The sequence below is a fragment of the Balaenoptera ricei genome, chromosome 13 (genome assembly GCF_028023285.1).
Source record: "Balaenoptera ricei isolate mBalRic1 chromosome 13, mBalRic1.hap2, whole genome shotgun sequence".
Classification (NCBI taxonomy): Eukaryota; Metazoa; Chordata; class Mammalia; order Artiodactyla; family Balaenopteridae; genus Balaenoptera; species Balaenoptera ricei.
In genome coordinates this window covers 102356236-102379266 of record NC_082651.1, presented here as the reverse complement: position 1 = coordinate 102379266, position 23031 = coordinate 102356236, and the positions used below count along the sequence as shown (strand labels likewise).

General features: G+C 49.5%; 1 protein-coding gene across 17 annotated transcripts in view; it reads left to right on the top strand.

The window, feature by feature from the left end:
* Positions 1–23031, top strand: part of SNTG2 (syntrophin gamma 2) — a 214388-nt gene that overhangs the window by 167458 nt on the left and 23899 nt on the right. For 11 of the 17 annotated variants that reach the window (XR_009506382.1, XR_009506384.1, XR_009506385.1 and 8 more), the window contains 3 exons: positions 4392–4463; positions 10045–10251; positions 19917–20009. Coding sequence is in view for 10 of the 17 variants with exons in the window: in XM_059942328.1 (XP_059798311.1) it covers positions 4392–4463; positions 10045–10251; positions 19917–20009 (372 nt within the window). In the remaining 7 variants the exon portion in view is untranslated. Of the gene's footprint in view, positions 1–4391; positions 4464–10044; positions 10252–11465; positions 11596–12953; positions 13173–19916; positions 20010–20873; positions 22582–23031 lie in introns of those variants that run through there. The other 6 variants (XR_009506387.1, XR_009506386.1, XR_009506388.1 and 3 more) reach the window with 6 other exon arrangements.

Genomic DNA, 23031 nt, shown 5'->3' with positions numbered 1-23031 from the left:
CTTTCACCAATACCGCACTGTCTTTATAGTAAATCTTATAGTTAGGTGGTCTCTGGCCTCTGACTTTGCTCTTCTCCTTCAAATGTGTTGCCTATTTGGGGTCTTTTGCCTCCGTATAACCTTTAGAATCAGCTTGTCAGTATCCACAAAATAACTTCCTGGGAATTTGATTGGGATTGTGTTGCATCTGTAAATCAAGTTGGGAAGAACTGACATCTTGGCAATGTTGAGTTTTCCTGTCCATGAACGTGGAATATCCCTCCATTTGTTTACTTCTTTGATTTTGTTAATCAAAGAAGTTTTGTGGTTTTCCTCATATACATCCGTATGTTTTTGTTAGACTTATAACTAAGTATTTCATTTTGGGGATATTAATATAAATGGCAATATGGTTTTTTTTTTTAATTTATTTATTTATTTTTGGCTGTGTTGGGTCTTCGTTTCTGTGCGAGGGCTCTCTCTAGTTGTGGCGAGTGGGGGCCACTCTTCATCGCGGTGCGCGGGCCTCTCACTATCGCGACCTCTCTTGTTGCGGAGCACAGGTTCCAGACGCGCAGGCTCAGCAGCTGTGGCTCACAGGCCTAGTTGCTCCGCGGCATGTGGGATCTTCCCAGACCAGGGCTCGAACCCGTGTCCCCTGCATTGGCAGGCAGATTCTCAACCACTGCGCCACCAGGGAAACCCTGGTAATATATATTTAATTTCAAATTCTGATTGTTCATTGTTTGCATACAAGAATGTGATTGACTTTTGTATGTAAACCTTATATTCTGCAACCTTGCTATAATTGCTTATTATTTCCAGGAGGTTTTTGGTTTGTTTCATTTGGTCAACTCCTTCAGGTTTTCTACAGAGAAGATCTGCAATCAAAGACAGTTTTATGTCTTCTTTCCCAATCTGTACACCTTTTACTTGTGGTTCTTGCCATATAGCACAGCAAGGACTTCCAGTTAGATGGTGAAAAGTGGGCATCCTTCCTCGTTCCTGGTCTTAGTGGGTCTTAGCTTCGAGTTCCATTCTCATGGCTGGAGGTTGTGAGTATTTGCCTCACATGGTCTGATGCTCTGTTGTTAGGTGCACACATGTTAAGTATTGTTATGTCTCCTTTGAGAATTGACCGTTCATCTTTATGTAATATACTTTTTATCCCTGATCACATTCCTTATTGTAAAGTGTGCTCTGTAGGAAAGTAATAGCTCCTCTACTTTCCTCTGATTAGTGTTAACATGGAATACTTTCTCCATCCACTTGCTGTCAATGTATATGTGCTTGGGGGCCATGGTTGGCCCTGTGTCCTCCCCTCTGTTATGGATCCAACAAGAGTTGTTGATTTTTCCATCCATTCCGTTTCAGGCTGATTGTTATTTAGGAGTGGTGATGTTCAAGCTCCTTACATGCAGAACCAGAAATACTGTAACTTTTTAAATAGAAAAAAAAAAAAAAATCAAAATTACCTCTACATAACGGCATTATGCTGATTTAAATCATGTTCCTATACTATCCAAAATAACAAAAGCATACTTGAAAATGGGGGCTGAAAGATTTTATAAGACAATGGAAATATTTGCTCTGCAAAATGTTAGGAAAAAGAGCCTAAGTAGAAAAAGTTTTAAGTGAATGATTGGAAGCTTTGGGCTGTAAACAGAATCTTTCTGTTTCCTGGCTGTGGGACCACAGGCACTAATTCACCCTCTATTCAGCAGTTTCCTCAGTTTAAGGATGGGGGTGGTAAATGCTAGCTGAATACCTCACAGGATGAAACGGAGCACTGAGGGACTTAATTTATGTATTCATAAGTGTGTCTGAAACTCCAGCGCATTTGAATTTAACAGAAGAAATTTTACTCTTAATGTTCAGCAACTTCTCATTGTAAAGGCAATACACAAAATATGGCGGGTGAATTTACACCTAAATATTTGCACATGTTTTTGTCTGCCCTTGGATTTTTGTATCCTCACGCTGGAGGCAAATTGCCCAAATCGGAAACAACCGTATGTTAAGTTTTTAATCCATATGTTTACTGATCTCCTTTATGCTGACATGAAATGTGAGGTCATGGCTGTGAGGCGGACTGTTAATTAGTCACAGCATTTTCCCTCCGATGGGGCCTCATGGGCGGGCGAGTGAGGCTGGTGGGCTCTGTGTGCACAGAGGTTTGGGCCACACGGGAGGGGCTCGGAGTCCTTAAGCCTCTCTGAGCTCAGGTAAAGTAAACAGCTCTCTTGGGAGGGCGTGGGAGGCGGGCCTCTGGTCCATTTCTCTTTGGAATGAGAACAAGTAAGTGCCTCCAGGGGAGTGAATCTACAAGTGCCCTTGCTGATTTGCTCTCAGACCCCCCGGCCTGGGTCCCTCACTCCTCCTCCGTCCCCGGGCCAGCAGCCTTTGCCAAGAAAGCCCGACCACACTCATGGAGCCTTGTGGCCAACACATTGTGTCAGAATATCTAAATGAACTTTTAAAAGGCCCAGAGATTCTGTGGCAAATAAATTAGGAAAAATTAAAGAGAAAGTCCTGTCTTCAAGGATGGTTTCTAAGCTCCTTCAAGATGAGGGAAAGGGAGATGTTGAAGGCAACGAGGAAAAAGAAGGGAGAAGGTCTGGAAGACAGGAAAGGAGCAGCGTGGGGCGGGGGAAGGTGGTGGGTTTTCTGGGGCTGAGTTACCTACGAAGAGTAAACAGTCGGCGGTGGGGAGTGGTGACCCCAGGTCTCTCCTGTGTGCTGATGCATGCTGGAAAAGCTGCATTAAACCAGGATTCTCTGGCCTTTCTCATGCACTCAGCTCTCCTTCCTTAGCGTGAATCGTTATTTCTGATTTGCAAATTGGAATCTGAGAAATAATGTTTCAGCTACTCATGTTTTCAGACACCATTAAAATGTGTTAAATAATACTTATAAAACCAATTTTATAGCATCTTATAGCATTAACATATAAATTATATAGCAGTTACCTATGAATATGCAAGAAATATTAGAAGTGATTTTAAGGATGTCAGTTAGGGAAGTATATTCTATCATTTAAAAAAATATTTACCTGGAAAGAAGTAATTTAAGTGAAGATTTGTAGACTGAAGGCATATTAGACAATTATGTATCTAATATAGAATATTACTCTGTGTCAGTTCTGGGGCTACACAAGTGTTCCACAATAATATTAAAATATGCCAAGATACTACATCTGAGAATCTACACTCTCTGCTCTATTTCAAATCAGATGTGGTCAGATAAAATAGAAAATTGTCAAGGCAGAAGGCAATGAAGAGAAAGACCTGCTTTTGAAAATGAATTAATAAACTTTGTTTTTTAGGTTTACAGGAAAGTGAGTGGCAGGTAGAGAGTTCAGGCCCCCCATCTTCCCTGTTCTCACCATCCTGCCTTAGTGGGTGTGTGTGTGTCACGGCTGATGACCAGTGCGGGTACATCGTAGTGACTGACGGCCACATGGTCCCCACGCAGCTTCCAACGGCTCTCAGGGTGGAAGCGTTTCGCTTCAAGTCCGTGGAAGAAGCGGTCCATCCCAGAAGTCCTAGCATCTTCTCAGTGTCAGCTGTGTCTCTGACTGTGGCACATTCTCCTTGAAACAGTCACCGTGGCCCAGAGGGTGAGACGCACGGACCGACTCACGTCCGAGGGCACCTCCACCCTGGGCTGAGCAGTCACCCACCAGGAGCACGGGAGCCGGGCGTGGAGAGGGGGTCTTCCAGGGGGGAAAGGAAAGTGACCATCAGCAAGGAGAACTAAATGGAAGGGGACAGCTCAAACCACAGATGGCCATGCAGACACACAGATAGGAGCTGCTTAACGGAAGTTAGGAGCGTAGCAGAATGGGTGAGCAGTCTCTAAATTTAACCTAAAATCGGTCCTTAAGTTAATGTAAAAGGCACCCAAAATGAATTCCTAAAATTATGCCCAATTGTGTGTAATAGATAAGTTCCACCGTTACTGGGTTCTTGTATCAATAATGTATCAAAAAAAAATAATAATAATGTATCTAAACATCTTCATACTTCACGCCAACAGCGGGGACATGCGATTATTCAGCAAAACCTGCCATGGCATATAGTTTAGTTTTTCAACTGTCCTGCTCCTGGTTTAGAATTTAATGAAGGTAAAGACACATTGACTAGCTCCATTGTTGTAAATATTTAAATTCTCATACTAAAAATAGCATGTGTCTTTGCATGTATACTTTAAATTTTTTCCCAGTTTCATTGAGGTACGATTGACAAAAATGGAATATATTTACAGTGTACTGTGTGATGATTTGATATCCATGTACATTGTTAAGTGGTTCCCACAATCAAGTTAGTTAACACCTCCATCACCTCACACAGTTCCCCTTATTTTGGGTGAGAACACGTAGGATTTATGTGTCTCTTTTATATTTCTTGCAGGTGAGCACATTAGACTGGGTCCGAGCGGAAAAAACCTATAACCTCTGTGAGGTACTATTGAAAGTTCACAAGGTAAGTTTCCTTTGCACATTAGATGCTTTCATATTAACAAGATGACCCTTTGGGCTTAAAGAGTGAGAGAAATATTTGTTTCCCACTGTCTGTTGAAATAGTAAAATAACATGAACATCTAGCTTCATCCCACAATCATTCATCAAAATTCCACAAAAGAATATCATAGAGGAACTTTTAAGTCCTTTTTCTATTTTTTATGTAGGTGCCTCATTATTTCATTCTGGCCTTTTTATATTTTCAAGTTGTTTATATGGCTTTCCAGACATCTGAGATGTTCATTTGGTATTGGGATGTCTTCATAGGACCATCATATTTTATATGTGTGCTTCATTAATAAACTATCCAGCCTCTTCTGTTTTTATCCAGCATATCTTTTCAGAAAAATTGAAAAAAAATTTTAATCAATAAACATGCTATGAAGGAACTGAAATCATGAAGTTAGCCAGGAGGATGGCTACAGCAAAAGTATTAAACTCAATGCAGGGTAAATAATAATCATAATAAATGTATAGCATTCAACATTTTTAAAAAGGAGATTGAATTCTGTGTCTTGTTGGGAGTCTTTAAACAGTGATCTTACAAAAATCTCCCCTTTTCTCAGGTGCCTTTGATTGTTGATGTTGGTCATTTTGCACGTATGAGTTTTAAATTACCTGTGATATTTACTTCCGTTATCAAAAATTGAAATAAATGTATGATTATTGTAAGAACTAGCACTTTAGTATAGAATTTTTTTAATGATTTGTTTTCATAATCACCATTTCAAAGTATAGTCATTAATATTTAGTCCAGAAATCAAATTTTGTAGTTGTGGTGGTGTTTTTCTATGACGCTTTCTCCTCTCCAAAACTTCCTTTTTCCAGTTCTTAAAATTATGTCTGTATTCCACCCTCACCATGAAAGAGATGAGAAAATGGAATCAATCAGACTTGATTGCAATCGTGACTTAAATCATAAACGGCCTCCACGTAGTGAATAATAAAAACACTGCTCAGCAGTGAGGCGCCTCCTGCATAAATATTCACTCTCAACGTAAGAATATTCCGTTTGCATTTTTCAGTGGAACCAAATTTACTCATATGTTTGGCAAAGGATCTTGATAATAATATCTTACCTTTGCTGAGTGAGCCTCCTGGAGCCCTGCTAAGTGCTCCATTTACATCCTGAGTTAATCCTGTCCCCAACTGAGGAGTTAATCCTTGTCATCTCCATCTGACAGCCGAGACCCAGAAGCACAGAGGGGGGAGTAAGTTCCAGAAGCCTCACTGGAGGCAGGTGGGGTCCAGGTTCCCTTGGCCTGAAGCTCAGCTAAATCCGATTCTATTTTTTTTTTATATGTACACTATTCTATTTTCCCTCTGCAAATGGAAGCATACACACTATTCCACACATCACTTTTTGCTCTACAGTTTATCTTGTGGATCTTTCTTCAATATACACAAAGAGATGATCCCACTTTAAAACCACTACCTAGTGTTCAATTCCATGAATGTATCATATTTTATTTTACCAAGCCCTTATCAAGGTATATTTAATTTGTTCCCATTTTTTTGCAATTACAAACAATGTAATAAATCATTTCACACAGGTGCAAGTGTATCACCAGGAAAAATTTAGAGAGGTGGAATTTCTAGGTCAAAGGATGTGGACTGTTTACTTTTTGATAACCAACAAGGACCTACTGTACAGCACAGGGAACTCTGCTCAAGACTCTGTAACCACCTAAATGGGAAAATAATTTGAAAAAGAATAGTTACATGTATATGTATAACTGAATCTCTGTGCTGTACACCTGAAACTAACACATTGTTAATCAGCTATACTCCAATATAAAATAAAATTTTTTTAAATGAAAAAAAAAAAAGAAATGCAAGTGGAAACCGTGAAATAATGTTTGCCAATTAGACTGTCAAAGGTGAAAAGGTTGGTGACAATGTGAGGAAAGGTCTATCAAAATGTAAACAGTGCACGTCCTTTGACCTGAAATGCCACCTCTCTAAATCCTGTTCTGCCTCACCTGTCAGAAGCACTGGCCTCGCAGGCAGCTCTCTGGAGTGTCCTCCTGTGACCTGTTCTCCAGCCGCCTCTCAAGTGCAGCCTTGTGAATAAGGAGAATACAATCCTCCTCAAGTCCAGTCAGAGAAAACCTGTACCCATCGAAGTTAAACAGACAAGGAAGACGTCACTGGGGGCAGAGACTGACCTCAACTCCACTGAAACAAAGGGCGGGGGTCCCCGAGCTGGGTGAGGGGCGAGTGTGGCCCAGGTGGGCCCCACCCAAAGGAAGAGGAACCTCTCTCCCATCTTCGTGGAGGGAAGTAGCTGTGCAGCCTGGCCTGGGTCCCGCGGAGGGAGGCTCCCGCCCGCAGAGACAGGAGGACGGGCCCCATTCCTGGGCATTCGCGCTCCAGGGGTGTGGATGGCACCCAGGCTCGCCCTGTAGAACCCGCGGAGGCTTTAAAAAGATCTACACTTCCAAGGGGCAGAGAGAGGGTTTAGAAGGATGAGTTTTCTACCGTAAATGCTCCGAGGATGGCAGGCGGGGGCACAGAGTCAGGGAGGGGCCTTTGCAGCTGGTCAGGCTGCGGGAAGCGATTTGGGGGGTGCCTCAGTCACTTGCTGTCTCCACAGCAGCTCAGGGACCTTTAATTTTGTAATCGCTCCCGATTTTTCAGTCTTAACGACACATTGCAGCGCATAAGAACTGAGTTACTGTTTCCAAAAGAAGCTACAGAAAGTATCTAGGGAAATGAGCTGTGTAGGGCTCAGTGATTTCACTCACGTCGCAGCATTTATAGCACATTATTTTTGTGAGGCTCAACAGTTTGAGGTGCGGAAAGTAATCACATCTATGAAATCCTTCAGTGTCCTTTCTTGGGATTTCTCAGGTGGTTCAAAGGTTCTTTTTAACTCTTCTATTTGTTCTTGCACATAGAGCTGAGGTTTGTCCATTCAAATGAAGGCTCACAAACACTTCACTGCTCGATCAAACGCGCTCACTCCTCAGAACTGACTCAAAACAAGGAATTTGCAAGAGTCAAATAGCTGTGCGCATGGAAATATTTAATGATATTCTTAAGTAGTGAACATTGGGAGAGTTGTCAGACGACCACTGAGAACTAAAGACCTAATAGGGTCGTATATTTCAAGTGCTCCATTAAAATCACATTACACATTTATAGAATTATGTGTACAAAGAGACATTGCATGCAGGAAATATAAAAACAAATTAGATGACAAAAGATAGATCATAATAGAATGATCTGTCTTTTAAATTCCCTGTATTGTTGCTATAATCGTCTCAAATAAATAAATAGAAGCAGGAAAAAATCCAGGTAATTTTCTAATATAGTCTTTGCATTTTGTTTTCTGAAAAGTGAACCCAGGATGGTTTCTATCTTCTCACAGTCTGAGGCAGGGGGGCCACATCAGGAGTGGGCAGCTGGAAACTTGATGCTGGATTGTGTAGTCGCTGACTTTGTCGGGAGACAGTTCGCTATACGTTAGACGTGAAAGTTAAGTCTACGCCACGACTCAGCACTGCCTGTGGACGGTGGGCTCTATGTAAACAGAAAACGAGCCACATGGGCGAGGATGCAGGTGCCACACGCTTCATCCGTGCTGTCCTTTAAACCCATGACAACCTTTCTCTTACACCCCATTTTATGGATATTTAGGCTTAGAAGTGAAAAGCTCAAGGTCAACAGCTATTAATTGGCCAAGAAGGTCCCAAGTGTTGTCTGTCTGACCCCAAAGCCTGTTTTTCTCCTATAGCAGCGCACAGCCCCCCACGTACACCAGTACAGGAAAGAACATAGCCGGGCCGTCGACGGTGCCACCTGCACAAACACTTGCTCAGAGTCCTTCTTTGGTGGTCAGTCCTGACACTCAAGGTCAGTAGTTACGGACGGAGTTTCTGGGAAGTCAGGCCAGCTGACTCGCATCCTGCTCTTCTTGGCTTAGGACCTGTTGCCCTCTTTCCTGAGGAGTTTCTGTGCACGCCAGTCTGAGGCCAAGGACCTGGGGGCTCCAAAATCCAGGTGCAGTCTCTGTACCGCGTTCATTTAGGATCAGGACAGGTGCACCAGGCACACACCACACCCGTGCGCACACACGCATGCACACGCACGCACACGCACCCTCACGTCGCATGCCACAAGGCAGCAAGTGTCTAAGTGACGCGTGAGGACAGGTCCCTGGGCGGCGGAAGCGGGGACAGCGCGGATCGGGGCCTGCAGAGCCGCCGCGAGGCCCTGAGAAGGCAGAGGGCACCCGGAGCCGTGCGCCCATCCCCACCCCCGTCAGCAGCCACTGCACTCACGAGCCTGGGCCCAGAAGGCAGAAGCGCATTCCACATAAAACCAGACCAGCCCACAGGGTGGGTCACGGGGATTCAGGGAATGAGCTCTGGCCACCAGTGTGAGTGGTGGGTGCGGCTTGGCGGGACAGCCCGCGTGGATCCGGATAGCTCGGAGTCGGGTCGTGAAGGCCCGGCCCGTGGGCAGCCTCTGTTCCTGCTGCCACCGGGCTGTGGCTCACGCCACGTCTCATCAGCCCTGGCAGGATGTCCACCTGCGTCCCCTTCCCCGGGGAGGCCGTGCGGGCAGAGGCCACCCTAGTGCAGGGCAGGCGCGGACTCTTCAGGGTGTCTGTGCAGCGGGTGGGTGAGCGGGAGACGAAGACGGACGTGAATCCCCAGGGGACAGAGACACAGAGGCAGAGACACACGCACACGGGGAGACAGAGAGACACAGAGGGAGGTACCAGCAGGCTCCGGCCTGAGGCGCTGACTCGTTGGAGGCCCCGGGCTCCACCTCTCCTGGTCCCCGCGTGAAGCCTGACGCAGCTGCTCCTTAGCTGGGCGCGTCCATGACTCAGGCGAGGCGGTGGCGGAGACCCCCCGCCCCGAGGTTCAGAGCTGCCAGGGCGTCCACCTGGTACGTCTGTGATCCACGGACGCGCCGAGGCTGATTCACGTCTTCTGCTTAAATGTTTAACCAGGAACTGAACAACGGCTCTTCTTTCTTGTTTCAACCTTTGCTTTTGAAACTATTTCTAAAACTCGTCTTCTGTGTGGCCAGGACCTCTGGGTTCACGTAGTGAGGTCTCGGTGGCCCAGTGTCCCTGGGGGACCCCAGACGCTCCGCACATGGCCGAGGAGCGGGTCACCCTTCGGGGACCCCGGCAGAGGGGGCAGAGTTGTGTGGTCTCGCTGTCTTCAGTGTTTGCTGATTTTGTGCTCAACTTAAGCATAAACATCTCGTGACTTTTTTCTTTATCTTTAAAGCTAAACATAGAAACAGAAGTTGTGGCCACTGATATTTTAGGTGCAAGATGCTTGCAGAGCATTGGCGGTTGGATGTAACTGACTCCCAGATATTAACTTATGGGCCCGTTTCCACGGCAGCGACGTCAGGGGACGCTGCTCCTGAACCCAGGCGCGTGCCCGGGAGGTCGCCTGGTGGAGTGTGGCCCCAGCCCCCAGCCTGGAAGAGGCCCCTCTGTCCCGGGCGCCCTCCGTGGACCGGTCACCTGGGGGCCGTCCCCTCTAACCTGCGTGCCCCCCTCTCTGTTTCAGTTCTGGCTTCCGGATGACTGCTGGGCCCAAGCCAGCCTCTGTCTGGGTCTCCAGGACCCCAACCGCGGGGACCACAGGCCCTTCTGCTTCAGCGTCCTCGTCGGCCACGGCAGGAGCCACGTGTTCAGCGTGGAGCTGGGGAGCGAGCTGGCTGTGTGGGAGCTGTCCTTCCAGAGGGCCACCTTCCTGGACGTGCAGAGGACGGGGGTGAGCGACTCGCTCGTCTCTGATAGAACCTGCTCGGGTACCTGAGACATAAGTTAGAGCAGCTGTAGCGAGTATTCCAGAAAACAGGAGTCGTCAGGAGTTGAGCGTTTCTCGTCTGGGTCCCTACGTCAAGTGTGCCCAGTAGATGAAATGGGTGAATTTAGGGAGAAGTGAGGCAGAGCTTTCATCTCGTTTACGTCAGTCTTTCTCTTCAATGTGAGGAAACGGCCTCCAACGCCGCGTAAAGGAAGTGCCCTCAGCCAACGGTGTGGTCAGGTCCCTGGTGTTTGCTCACCAGCCGTGTTTGCTGTGAATTCACCCGGACCTTTGTCATATTTTAAGGCACTTTAATGGCCCTTACTCTCAAACTTAATGATCCAGCAGGAACATAAAACAGCTCATGTGTCTGGGTCGCTTCTCCCTTTTCGGGACAGCAAATAAATCTCTCCCAGGTCGGGGTGTGTAAGGACTCAGCGGCTGAGGTAGTGTGCGTCATAATCCGCGTTGTTGGGAGTAGCAGCTGCCCTTCACGGGGGAGTTCGCACGGCTGGAAGTGAGAAAACAGATGCAGCGTCGTGGGGTGGGTTTAACTCCACCCGGAAGTTCTGGGTTCCTTCTCCTTCCTGGCCTGGCGTCAGTCGCTCTGGGTGAGGGCTTGGGAGCAGCTCCTTCATTTATCAGCACTGCTTTGAATGTGAAAGGATTCTGTGTCATCATTTATCTCTTGTTCAGGATGTAAAAATGTACCGAGTCCCCTGATGCTCAGTGCTAGCGGGGGAGAAGGGAGCCTCCCTTCAGCTGTGTGATGTTCTCTGAAATCCGTGGTCCACACGGTGGGTCCCACGCAGACGTTCACGGAAACCAAGCCTGGTTCCTCCTGAGGCCCCGAGATACCCTTGCTCAGTTGTAGTTCTCTCTGATGTTGTGAACATCTTCCCAGGGAATCTGTTATTCATTTATTGCTCATGAACTGACAACTCTTTCAGTTGGAAACACTGTGGATATAAGAAAGTGCAACTGCGTGCTTTTGAAGTCAAAATGACGGCCAGTATGTGGAGGAAGCCAGGCTTCAAGCTGGGCTAAGTGGCATCTGTGTAGTTGGCTTTAAAATTACAATCCTCCCAAATTCTACCAAACAAGAGAATCCAGCTTGTGTATCTGCAAAATCTCGTCACGCGTAAGTCACTGTGGCTCTCCCTGGCTTTACCGCACAGCCCTCTCGAACGTCTTTCCAGCCCGGTGTCTTTAGCTCCTGCTCCTGGAGTGGTTTTCGCCCTCACAGCCGACCCCGTCAGCAGAGCACCCCTGCGTTTCCTGGTGTCGCCTCTACTTTTGTTCATTAAAGTGAGTTGAGCCCCCTTTGCTCATCCCTTTACCACAGAGAACTTGCACCTCCACTTTCCAAGTTATGTTTAAAATATAATCAAGATGCTCGAAATGCAGACGTTAAGGCAGACGTGGCCGTCGTAGGTCTGCGGCTGAGCTGAAAGGAGCGCCGGGGCTGGGGTTTCAGGTCCTCTGAGCCCGGGGAAGGCAGCCCGTCCTCCAGGCCTGCAGATGCCCCCGAGCCCCGCCGCGGCCAGGAGGACGGCAGACGGCCTGTGCCCTCCCCGCGCTGACGCCCTGAATCCAGGTCCTCCCGAGCACTCGAGCTCGGGCTGCGGGTCCGGGCTCTACCACCCTGCCCTCCTGTCTGCCTGAGCCCCCCGGGCCTCCACTCGGGCCCGGGGGTGCCGCCTGCTGTCCTTTGGCCGTACGCACCAGCGCGCAGCAGGGAGACCGTCCCAGGCTCCTGTGTGTCTCCTGTCCACCCCCGGATCCTAACCTAACCTGTCAGTGGCAGGGACCGTGCGTCCTCGTGTTCCTGCAGCCGTGCGTCTGTGCAGCCGGCGACAACACTGCAGGCAGGTCCAGGCCTGCCACTCGGGCCCGCGAAACTGTCTGGGCCCTGGCGGACTGCTGGCCTTGATCCTCGGGGCTCACTGAGCACCCCACGTTGCACCCCGACCCTCCCACACGGCAGCACCCACGCGGCTCCTTCTGCATCTGCGGCCCGTCCTCCGCCCACACCCTATTTTTCCATGCTTTCCTTCTGGATGTAGCGTGACCCCCAGGCCACAGGGACACTGGTCACCCTCGGGTTGCACCCGTGTGGAACAGATAGCCGCCGAGCAACGTCTAGGGATGCAAGTGGGCTGCCGCGTCCATACCGCTTGGGGATTAAACAGTTAAAGAGCCCGTGTTCCTTCTCCAGCTGTTTGAATACAGACAGAGCCGCTGATGAGAAAACATATCTAGACTCCTGGAGCTGTGCTCTCCTTGGAAATTTTGTTTGAAAACTCTAAATTGAGTAATCGCCATGGTAAATATTTGAAAGTCTCCAGAGTGAATCGCCGACATCTGTGTAATTGTGAGAGGTGCTATTTAGTGCTGTTCTTGGTCCAAATGAGCTCTTCTGAGTCTTTCCCAGGAAGATGCTGGAGTATGGATTAGGTTACAGCTCAGCAACTCATTTCTCTAAAAACCATCACAGCTTAATTTAATTAAATGGGAACTCAGAGCGCTGCTTGTAACGTTTCTATTTCTGCTCCTGAATTTATTTCGGGGTCAATCTAGTCTTCCAATTAACATTCCCATCATGGAAGAGCACAGCCAAATTAGCTTTTATTAATTGTTCACATTTTAAACCTTCCTCTTTCCAGGCTGTAACCATTTTGGTTCTGATGGATGAGGACAGCAAGGGAACACCGACGTGACCTGAAAATGTGGCGGAGAATCACGATTCCAAGCATTTATCTGGAATCCAAGCTCAATAATGGGGGGATCCTGTCCTAGTTTTTCACTGTAAACCCAGAGTCTCCAACATATGATATCACAGATCAGCTGCCTCCCCAAAACGTATAAAACAATCTAAAAATAGGGTACGTTTCTTGACATCTACTTCCTTCTGGCATAAGACTCCAAACCACTTTCTTTTAAAGGTTATGTTTGTATCCCTAAAAAAAGAACTCCATGTAATCTTGAGTAAGACAAGACTAACTTGGGTTTACCTTTTAAGATTTCACGTAGAGGTAAGTTTTCAGAAAACAAGTAGAACATTAAAGGCACTGTCAACAAAATCACCAGTTCCAAGTACTGCATCCATACATTGTCTTACAAAATAAACATTTCTGTTTTCGATGGAAACATTCAGCTTTATTTGTGAGTCACACAACTCAACACTTACTAAACATTCACTGTGAGATGTTTATATATATATATATATGCACTAGCATTGGGATATACCCTGTCCTTGGCATCCACACCTATACTTGTGTCTCTGAGTCCCTCCCCTCCCAGAACTGCTCTGTCACTGATCTCTCGGCCTCAACTCAGCTGTGTGAATAACCTGTGTTCCCGTGTCCTTCAGGCAGTATCCATCATCTGCTGCTATTGCCTAAGCTGCTTTGTTATCCCCAATTCTCTCTCTCTCTCTCTCTCCCTCTCTCTCTCCCCCTCGATACATAGATAGATGATAGATGGCATATAGATAGATAGATAGATAGATAGATAGATAGATAGATAGATCGATCTGGTAATGTGTCACTTAAGGCCAGTATTTTCTTCTTGTTTTTCTGTCTGGATGATCTGTCCATTGATGTAAGTGGGGTGTGAAAAGTCCCCCACTATTATTGTGTTGCTGTCAATTTCTCCCTTTATGTCTGTTAACATTTGCCTTATATATCGAGGTGCTCCTATGTTGGGTGCCTAAATATTTACAATTGTTATATCTTCTTGGATTGATCCCTTGATCATTATGTAGTGTCCATCTTTGTCTCTTATAACTGTCTTATTTTAAAGTCTATTTTGTCTGATATGAGTATTGCTACCACAGCTTTCTTTTCATTTACATTTGCATGGAATATCTTTTTCCATCCCCTCACTTTCAATCTGTGTGTGTCCTTAGATCAGAAGTGAGTCTCTTGTAGGCAGCATGTACATGCGTCTTGTTTTTGTATCCATTCAGCCGCTCTGTGTCTTTAGATTAGAACATTTATTCCATTTACATTTAAAGTAATTATTGATGGGTATGTACTTACTGCCATTTTGTTAATTATTTTTCTGGTTGTTTTTGTAGTTCTCTTTCGTTCCTTTCTCCTTTTGTTCTCTTCGTTTGTGGTATGATGACTTATCTTTAGTGTTATGTTTTGATTGCCTTCTCTTTTTTGTGTGTGTTTCTGAAGATTTTGGGTTTTGGTTACCATGAAGTTTATGTATATATCAACATATATATGTGTGTGCATGCGAGTGTGTGTGTGTCTGTGAGAGTTTGTGTGTGTGAGTGTGTGAGTCTGTGTGTGAGAGTGTGTATGTGTGTGTTGTGTAGTGTCTGTATGAGTGTGTGACTGTGTGAGTGTGTGTGTTGTGTAGTGTGTGAGTGTGTGTTGTGTGTGTGTGTTGTGTGAGAGACTGTGTGTGTGTGTATGTGTGTGTGCATATGTGTGTGTGAGCATGTGTTGTGTAGTGTCTGTGTGTTGTGTGGTGTGAGAGTGTGTGTGTGTTGTGTAGTGTGTATTGTGAGAGTGTGTGTGTGTGAGTGTGACAGAGTGTGTATGTGTGAGGGTGAGTGTGTGTGTGTGTTGTGTGTGAGTGTGTTGTGTGAGAGACTGTGTGCATATGTGTGTGTGTGAGCGTGTGTTGTGTAGTGTGTGTTGTGAGAGAGTGTGAGTGTGTGTGTCAGTGTGAGAGAGCATGTGTATGTGTGTGAGGGTGAGTGTGTGTGAGTGTGTGTGTTATTTTAAATTGATGATCTCTTAAGTTGAACGCATTCTATCAACCCTGCATTTTTACTCCATCCTGCTATGTTTAATGTTTTTGACATCATATTTTACATTCTTCTGTTTTGTGTATCCCTTAAGTACTTACTGTTGATATAGATGATTTTACTACCTTTTAAAAATCTTCCTACTAGCTTTATAATAGTTGATCTACTATCTTTACTGTATGTTTGCCTTTACCAGGGAGATTTTTCCTTTCATAATTTTCATGTTTCTGGTTGTGGTCTTTTCTTCTCCACTTAGTGAAGTCCCTTTAACATTTCTTGTTAAGTGGTTTGGTGGTGCCGAACCCTTTTACTTTTTGCTTGTCTGTAAAGCTTTTGATTTCTCCATCAAAGCTGAACGAGTGCCTTGCTGGGTAGAATGTTCTTGGTCATAGGTGTTTTTCCCTTTCATCACTTTAAATATATCATGCCACTACCTTCTGGCCTGCAGAGTTTCTGCTGAGAAATCAGCTGATAGTCTTCTGGGGATTCTCTTCTATGTTATTTGTTGCTTTTCTCTCACTGCTTTTAATATTCCCTAACTTTAATTTTTGCCATTTTAATTACAGTGTGTTTGGTGGTGGCCCTCTTTGGGTTGATCCTGTTTGAGACTCTGTGCTTCCTGGACTTGGGATGTCTGTTTCCTTTCCCAGGTTAGGGAAGTTTTCAGCTACTATTTCTCCAGTTATGTTCTGAGCCCTCTTCTCTCTCTCTCTTCTCCCCCTGAGACCCTTACCCTGTGAATGTTAATACACTTGGTGTTGTCCCAGAGGTCTCTTAAACTGTCCTCATTTTTTAAAGTTCTTTTTTCTGTTCAGCTTGGGTGATTTCCACTGTTCTGTCTTGCAGTTCACTGGTCTGTTCCTCTGTATCATTTAGTCTACTGTTGATTCCTTCTAGTGTATTTTTATTTGTTTTGTGTTCTTCAGCTCTGTTTGGCTCTTCTGTGCATATTTTCTAACTCTTTGTCAAACTCCTCACTGTGTCCGTTCTCCTCCCGAGTTCTCTCAGCAGCTTTATGATCATTACCTTGAACTCTTTATCAGGAAGATTGCTTATCTCCACTTTGCTTAGTTCTAATTCTTGGGTTTATCTTATTCCTTCATTTGGAACATCTTGCTTCGTTGCCTCATTGTGCCTGCTTCTCTGTGTTTACTTGTGTGTATTAGGTAGGTCAGTGACTTTTCCCAGTCTTGGAGACGTGGCCTCATGTAGGAGACATCCTGAGGGTTCTAGCAGCACACTCCGCTCTGGTCATCAGAGCTGTGTGCTCTAGTGGTGCCTCCGTGTGTGGGGTGGTTGGCTGACTGCTGTGGGCACAGTCACAGGCTGGGCTGGTCCCCGGCCTGGTTGGCTGCCACGCCCTGCCTCGTGCGGACGTTGCTGGAGGCCGATGGTGGGTCTGTGTCCCCATGCAACTAGGTGTAGGGCCTGCGGGTGCCCAGGGCTGGTCCAGGCCTGCTTGTGGTGCCAGGTCCCTTGGCGGGACCCAGTGCTGGTGCTGGCTTTCTGGTGGGTGGGCCTGGGTCCCCACAGGATTGGCTGCTCAGCCTGGAGGGTCCCAGGACTGGTGCCGACTGGCTGGTGGGTGGAGCTGGGTCCTGGCACCAATAGGCTACAGGGAAGACTCCACAATGGCACTCACCAGCGCCAGTGCTCTTGTGGTCGAACGCACTCCCAAAGAGGCTGCGGCCACCTTCCCCGTCCCCAGGTGAGCTCCAGCCTCCCTGGAGACTCGCCAAGATCAGCAGGTGGGTCTGGCCCAGGCTCCTTTCCGATTAACGGCCCAGGCATCAGAGGGATGGACGCCACACACAGCAGGTCAATGTGTCCTGGGCCAGCACAGCACCTGGGCACCAAGGATTCCACTCCCCGTTTACCCGGATAACATCAACTTCCCAGCATCATTTCCCCAAAGGGTGCAGAGACTTATATGGGGAGAGAGACTCTTTTAAAAGGAAATGTCCTCTTCAATAAGTTACCCATCTTCCTGCCTCAAATATTCCTTAGTTTTAACTTTCCCCAAAGGCCTTATATAAGGACATGGAAAACGTACCCCCGAAGTGCCATGACAGGAGGAAACGTCTCCGGAAGTAGAACTTGCAGACGGCACGGTCCCCTGCCGGGGGTGGAGAGCTCACCTTCAGCTTCTCCCGAGTGAGCCTGGTGGTGCCTGCCGTCACCCACCCCTGCGTTAGGGTCTGTTCACCCAGCTTAGAATTTGGCAGAGTAGCGCCCACAGAAGCCTTCGCTCACCCGTCTGGTGCTCACGCTTACCAAGCACTGCTGTGAGCTACGCAGGTACTGATCACCTGACCTTCACAGAACCCGAGCGTGCTGGGGCCACGGTCACCCCTTTGTTTAGGGGACGAAGTGCAAGCAGCCCACCCGCACGGACCACCTGCCCGTCTTCCGGGGCGGCCCCTGGTTCCTGAACCCCCTGCGCTGTTCAGACACCCACCGACCCGCCCGAAGCGCCCTCCCTGGACGCCCTCCCGGCGTGGGAGCCCCGCTCGGAGGGAAGGTGCGGCAGGACGCACACCTGCCCGGCCCGGGGTCTGCAGACAGATCACGTTTCTCGGAAAAGCACGGTCTTCGGAGAGTGTCGCTGGTAACAGAGCCTCACGTCCGGAGAGGGCTGAGCTCACGGGGGCGGCAGTGAAGGGGACGTGCCCCGGCCTTCCCGCTCCGAGCCCAGGTGCAGGGCACACAAGGCGATGGACACTCGCCCCAGACGCGGGGCAGGACACGGCCCTCCCGGGGCTCCCGAGACGCAGCCCTCGCGTGGCACCAGCCCCGGGTCCCTGCCCAGCGCGGAGCCTCAAGCGGCAGCTCCGGGGAATCAAAGCCGCCTCTAGCTTCTCCCTCCGTGCCTCCCCTGAGGGGGGTGGCTTGTTCTGATCCACCTTCATGAACAGGAACCCGGGTCCCACCGTTGCAGGGCATGACCTTCTCCTGCCGCCTTCCCGCCGCGTGTGCCTGTGGGGAGGGGCCGGGCTGCTGGGACATCAGTCCCCGCGTCCTGGACGGCGTGCGGCGCTGAGGTCACGTGAGCGCGCATCTTCACGGGAACGCGTAGGGCTCGGCGATGCTGGGTGGCCCCCGGCACTCGCTCTGCCGCCGCCGTCCTGCGAGGACCCCGGTCAGCTTGGGTCGGGGCCTCCCTCCTCCAGTGTGACCCCATCCTCACCTGACCCCATGCGCCGGGCTGGCGAGGCCCCCAGACCTGCCAGTGCTGTTGGGGGGCCGAGTCAGGCACGGCCCCGGGCTGTCCGTGGCGACCACGTGGCCGATGCCCATCGCTGCCCGGCAGGAGAGGGAGCCCTGCGTCTCCAGAGGCCGAGCGGGGAACCCGGCTACAGGGCGGCCCCTCCCCGGAGGAAGGTGCGTCAGAGAAAGTCGGGTGCAACAGAGGGTTTAGAACAGGTGAAGGGTCTCGAAATTCAGAAACAGCCAGGTGTCGATCGACAGTCACTGCTTCTGCCAAGAACCTGGAGGATCCGGAATGAACGAAGACGACCACAGAAGCCAACGTGAAGACCATGGGAGATTAGAAGCATCCACGGGTGCTTTCCAGCAGCCCTGATAACCGTGCTTCCAAAACAAGAGCCAACACAGTGAACAGATGGAGACTGGAAGGTCTCAGCAGAGAGATCAAGGCAGCGAGGTACAGAGCAGACACAGGGAAGCTTCAGGACGAAAAGCTGGATCACTGGAGGCGAGGCTCAGGGAGTAAAGGGAGGGACGGGGGATGAAGCCCCCGTGTCATCGGAGTCCCCACAGAGGAGGCCAAGGGCAGGGCTGAAAAGTCACAGTGACTGACACTCCCCGAGTCAGCAAGCCACAAGCCTGCGGGTTCAGGTGACGGGGCACTGCCGCGTTTTCCTGTCCAGACCGATGGCGAGGTTCCCGCTGAGTGGAGCGTTTTACCTGCAGGTTAACCTCAGGGTTGTAACTACTGTGCTCCTGGGACCTCAGGGCTCACCTTCCTGCAGTCACACCTGATATTAAGAGTGGTGCCCAGACAGTAGAGGACAGGCCTCTGCGTTTCTGTGCTTTTGCCCGACATGGCTGGAAGTGTGGACGTGCGCCCGCGGCCTGTTTGCACGTGCGTGTGCATGTGTGTGCACATGTGTGTATGTGCCTGCGTGTGCCCGCGTCCTCACAGCGCTGGTCCCTGGAAACCAGGTGGCCCGTGGAGTTTGGTTTGGGCCCACAGAAGTTCACGTGACAGCTGAGGCTGACCTACCTGAACCAGCCCCAGAGCGGGGAATGCTGGCCCCTCACAGCAATCTGCCACCTGTGAGGGGTCCTCGGTCCTTGGTTTGGGTTTTGGTGATGTCGCTGCTGCCGTTTTTCTGTCCTTTGTTCTCGTTTTACATCAAACTCCTCCTTGGACGGTTTCCCAAGAACAGCCGGGTCTAGGTTCTCCTGCACACACTTCCAGCCTGGCCTGTCCCGAGGCAATTTGTAGGAGCAAAACAATACCCCCCATTTGTGTAACAGGGATGGTCCTTCTGGAATGAGTCACAACAGGGATTTACTGATCTGGGATGTGTTTCAAAGAGGCTTCGGCGAATGGAGCTCTGTGTGCTCTGCTGGTTTATTTCTAGTTAGAGTGACGCCCGTGCAGATGGTCCAACTTCTACAATTTGCTGACAGACCAAAAGCTAGGGGCGCTGCCCGTGTGAGCCGTGTCCCAGGTTTCGTGTGACCTCGGGCCTCCAGGTCCCCTCCAGGTGGTTTACACGTTAACACTATTAAAAAAAATAGGTTTTGACTGGGGGGAAGTATTGTAACTACCTGATTAATGTTAAACCTCATTATTAAAGAATGTTTTCTCACAATTAATGCTTTTTTCTAGTCCAAAACGTACATGTGCAGTTGGCAAGGAGACACTCTGTGCTTCACAGTGGATTTCGCTCTGGGATTCACCTGCTTTGACAGCAAAACAAAGGTAAGGGCCAAGCATCTGGGGGTAGGCGCCCATCAGCGGTGCGTTTCGTTACATTTCAGGGCCATTAACGCCTGCGTGCATCTCAGCCATCACCAGCCCCGACAGTCTTGTGTCCTGTGCAAGTTGTCCTTTGTGGTGGACCTTCTCTCTGAAAGCTCAGATCTCACAAGCCCCAGAGCCAGGCAGGGCTGACACCACACCACGTGGTGCCCGTGGGCAGGTGCCCCAGGGTCTGGGGTGGGGAGGGGGAGGTCGGCAGGGTTGTCCCGCTCAGGGGGAGGACCCTCCGCACCGACTGAGCGCTTTGGGGAGACCCCTCACCCCTGCCAGACCTAACATCTGGGCAGTTTGGTTGGGGGGTCGACGCCCCACACCTGGTGGAGCTGACCAGGTGCTGATTCCACACCTGTGAGATGTGACGGGATTTCAGTTTCACTGGACATTAAACAACCAGCGTGAGGGATGGGAAACGAGACCCACTCCCGTCAGCTTCTCGAAGGGGTCTGGGTGTTCACCCACCCACACAAGTGCTGAGAATTTTGTTGCAAACATGAAGCCAGCATTTTGTCCTTCAATATTTTTTAAAATCCACTGTCTGCTAATTAGGAACGGAGGTGAGGGGAGAGCACCGTGTGTGATGGGAAGAGGAGTGAGACCTGCCAGGGACACCGATATGTCACGGCTTGGAAGGGAGTTGCTACCAGCATCTAGCGGGGAGGGGTGAAGCGAAGAGGTCAAACATCGCAGTGCATGGGGTGGTCCCGCAGAGCGAGTAGGGAGCCCCGTCCTGGGTAGGAGTCCACACCCTTCACAGAACTCTGCACCGGAAACCCACTGTGCCCTTGTCACTTTCCTTCCTCCCAGGAAGATGGTTACCATGTTTCCCCAGTAGGGGTCCACAGACTGTTTATAATGACGAGAGGTCTGCTTGCATAAAACTGGAGTTGAGAAGGCTCTCCTGTCTGCCGTCCGACATCCAGGTCACAGAGGGGACCAAGGCTCCCGACCCCGTGCGGGCATCCTCCCACGTGCCTGGTCCACCCACGGTTCCCACCAGCTCGGGCTCCATGACTCGCCGTTCATGCTGTTTGGCCTTTAGCCAGACATGCACGACCTCCTTCCACGTGTCCTCGGAGACAGGGAAGTGACAGGGCACCTCCCCCAGAGAAGGGAGAAGCCCTGAACACAGCTGTTAACCAGCAACCCTGATTTATAACGTCTGTTTCTTGCTTTGTGGTTCAAGGAATCCTGTGTGTCAGGACATGTAAACCGAGGCTTTCCAGAGTTCGCCTTCAGAGTGCGTTTCTGAAGCCGGTGCCCATTCGCTGGCTGCTCCGGGCTCCGTGCGGGCCGGCAGCCAGGGCCTCGCCTGCTCAGACCAGGAGCAAAGCCGCCACTCCTTGTCAGCTTTTCCGTGGGCACGTTGTTCCCGGCCGGCAGCTCTGGTTCTTTGGTCACGGTTTGCATAACACCCGGCACCCAGCGAGCCGGCCGGGGTCACCGTGTCTCCCGCGGGGTCCCCGCTGTGCGGTCTCACTCTGTCGGCGCCAGGCCAGGCCGGGGAGGGGGTGTGAGTGATTGTGAGAGGTCGGAAGCGAGCACCTGGCACTCTCCCTTCAGGGGACCCCGAGGCCCAGAACGCTGATGTCCCCAAGGCGCCAGCAGAAGACCCCGCCGGCACGGCGCCGAGGACGGGAAGCCGCTTCCCTAAAGGCGCACGTCCCGCAGGCCTGCAGCCGGGTTAGGTCTGCACGGGTCGCTGTGGCTCCTCTGAAGCCGCTGGGGGTTCTGGGAAGCCCCCGGGTGGCCCGTGACGCCCGCTCCCTCTCTCCTACCTGCCCACTGAGCTTCCCTGCCTCCCTGGCTGCCCCGGGTCTTTCTCCCTGTAGGGCCTCGCCCTCTGCGTGTCCCGCTGTTTCCCGGCAGCGGGCAGGCAGGTCCAGGCCCGGGGCCCTTGGGAGACTCTTCCCAGCCCTGAATCCCGCGCGTTTCCCCACTTCGCCCTCACGCGCATCGAATAAGACTTGAAGCAGGTACGCTGTGTTTCTTACCGCTGTGCCCAGCCGGGCCGTCGTGTTAAATGTCCTGGTAACCGGACCGCGTCACTCAGCTGAGCTCTCCTAGTTGAAATAGGTTATCGGTGGCCCTGACCGCCTCGCTCTGCTCAACCCGCCGCTGCCCCGCGGCGCCCCTGCTGGAGACGGAGCGGCCTCTCCAGCCGCTGGGCTTGCGGGAGGCGTGGGCAGCTGCGGCTGTTCCGGCGGGCACGTCGGGGCTGAGCCACGCCTGGCGCTCGCGGCCGCAGGTTTCAGGCACCGCAGGCTCTGCGTTCCTGACGCCCTCGGCGGAGCCCTCACCCACTCACGTCCGGTCCACTCTCGTTCAGTCACGTTTTTATAAAGGTCCGATTAAGGCTTCTTTTTGCTCGTCTGACCCTCTGGTTCAGACGCCAGAACCCTCTCCTGACCTGTTTCCCTTTGAAGGTGAACTCTTGACTCCACATTCTTCTTGTGATTTCTTCTTTATTTCAAGAAGTTCTGGCCTAATACTTACACGTTTATTTACACAATAAACAGTAGACAGTAATGGAAAATGAAACCAAAAAATGACAAAGAAAAAAAGAAAGTTATTCTAGAGGCTTGTTTCATGGATTCCTTTTGAAATTTTATTTTCAGAACTTACAATATTTGAATTAATTTTGAAAAAAAAAGCTTTCTCAACCTAACAGTGAAGAGTATACCAGTGGGTTGTAAATATATAAAATAGTTATAATTTTACTTCATTTGATGTATCATCTTCAGTCTTTTAATGTAGGATGACATTTGCAAGTCCAGTACTAATAGGATTTCAGTATTTCTAGATTGATATGAAATAATTATGAAAATAATTAAATAATTACTGAATATGAAATAATTATGAACATTATGAAAATGCGGTATTCTCCATATGCCCTTCATGTAAGTCATTATGGAAAAATTTGGGGGCCCCAAAATATTTAGATTGCGATTTATCACGCTTATTT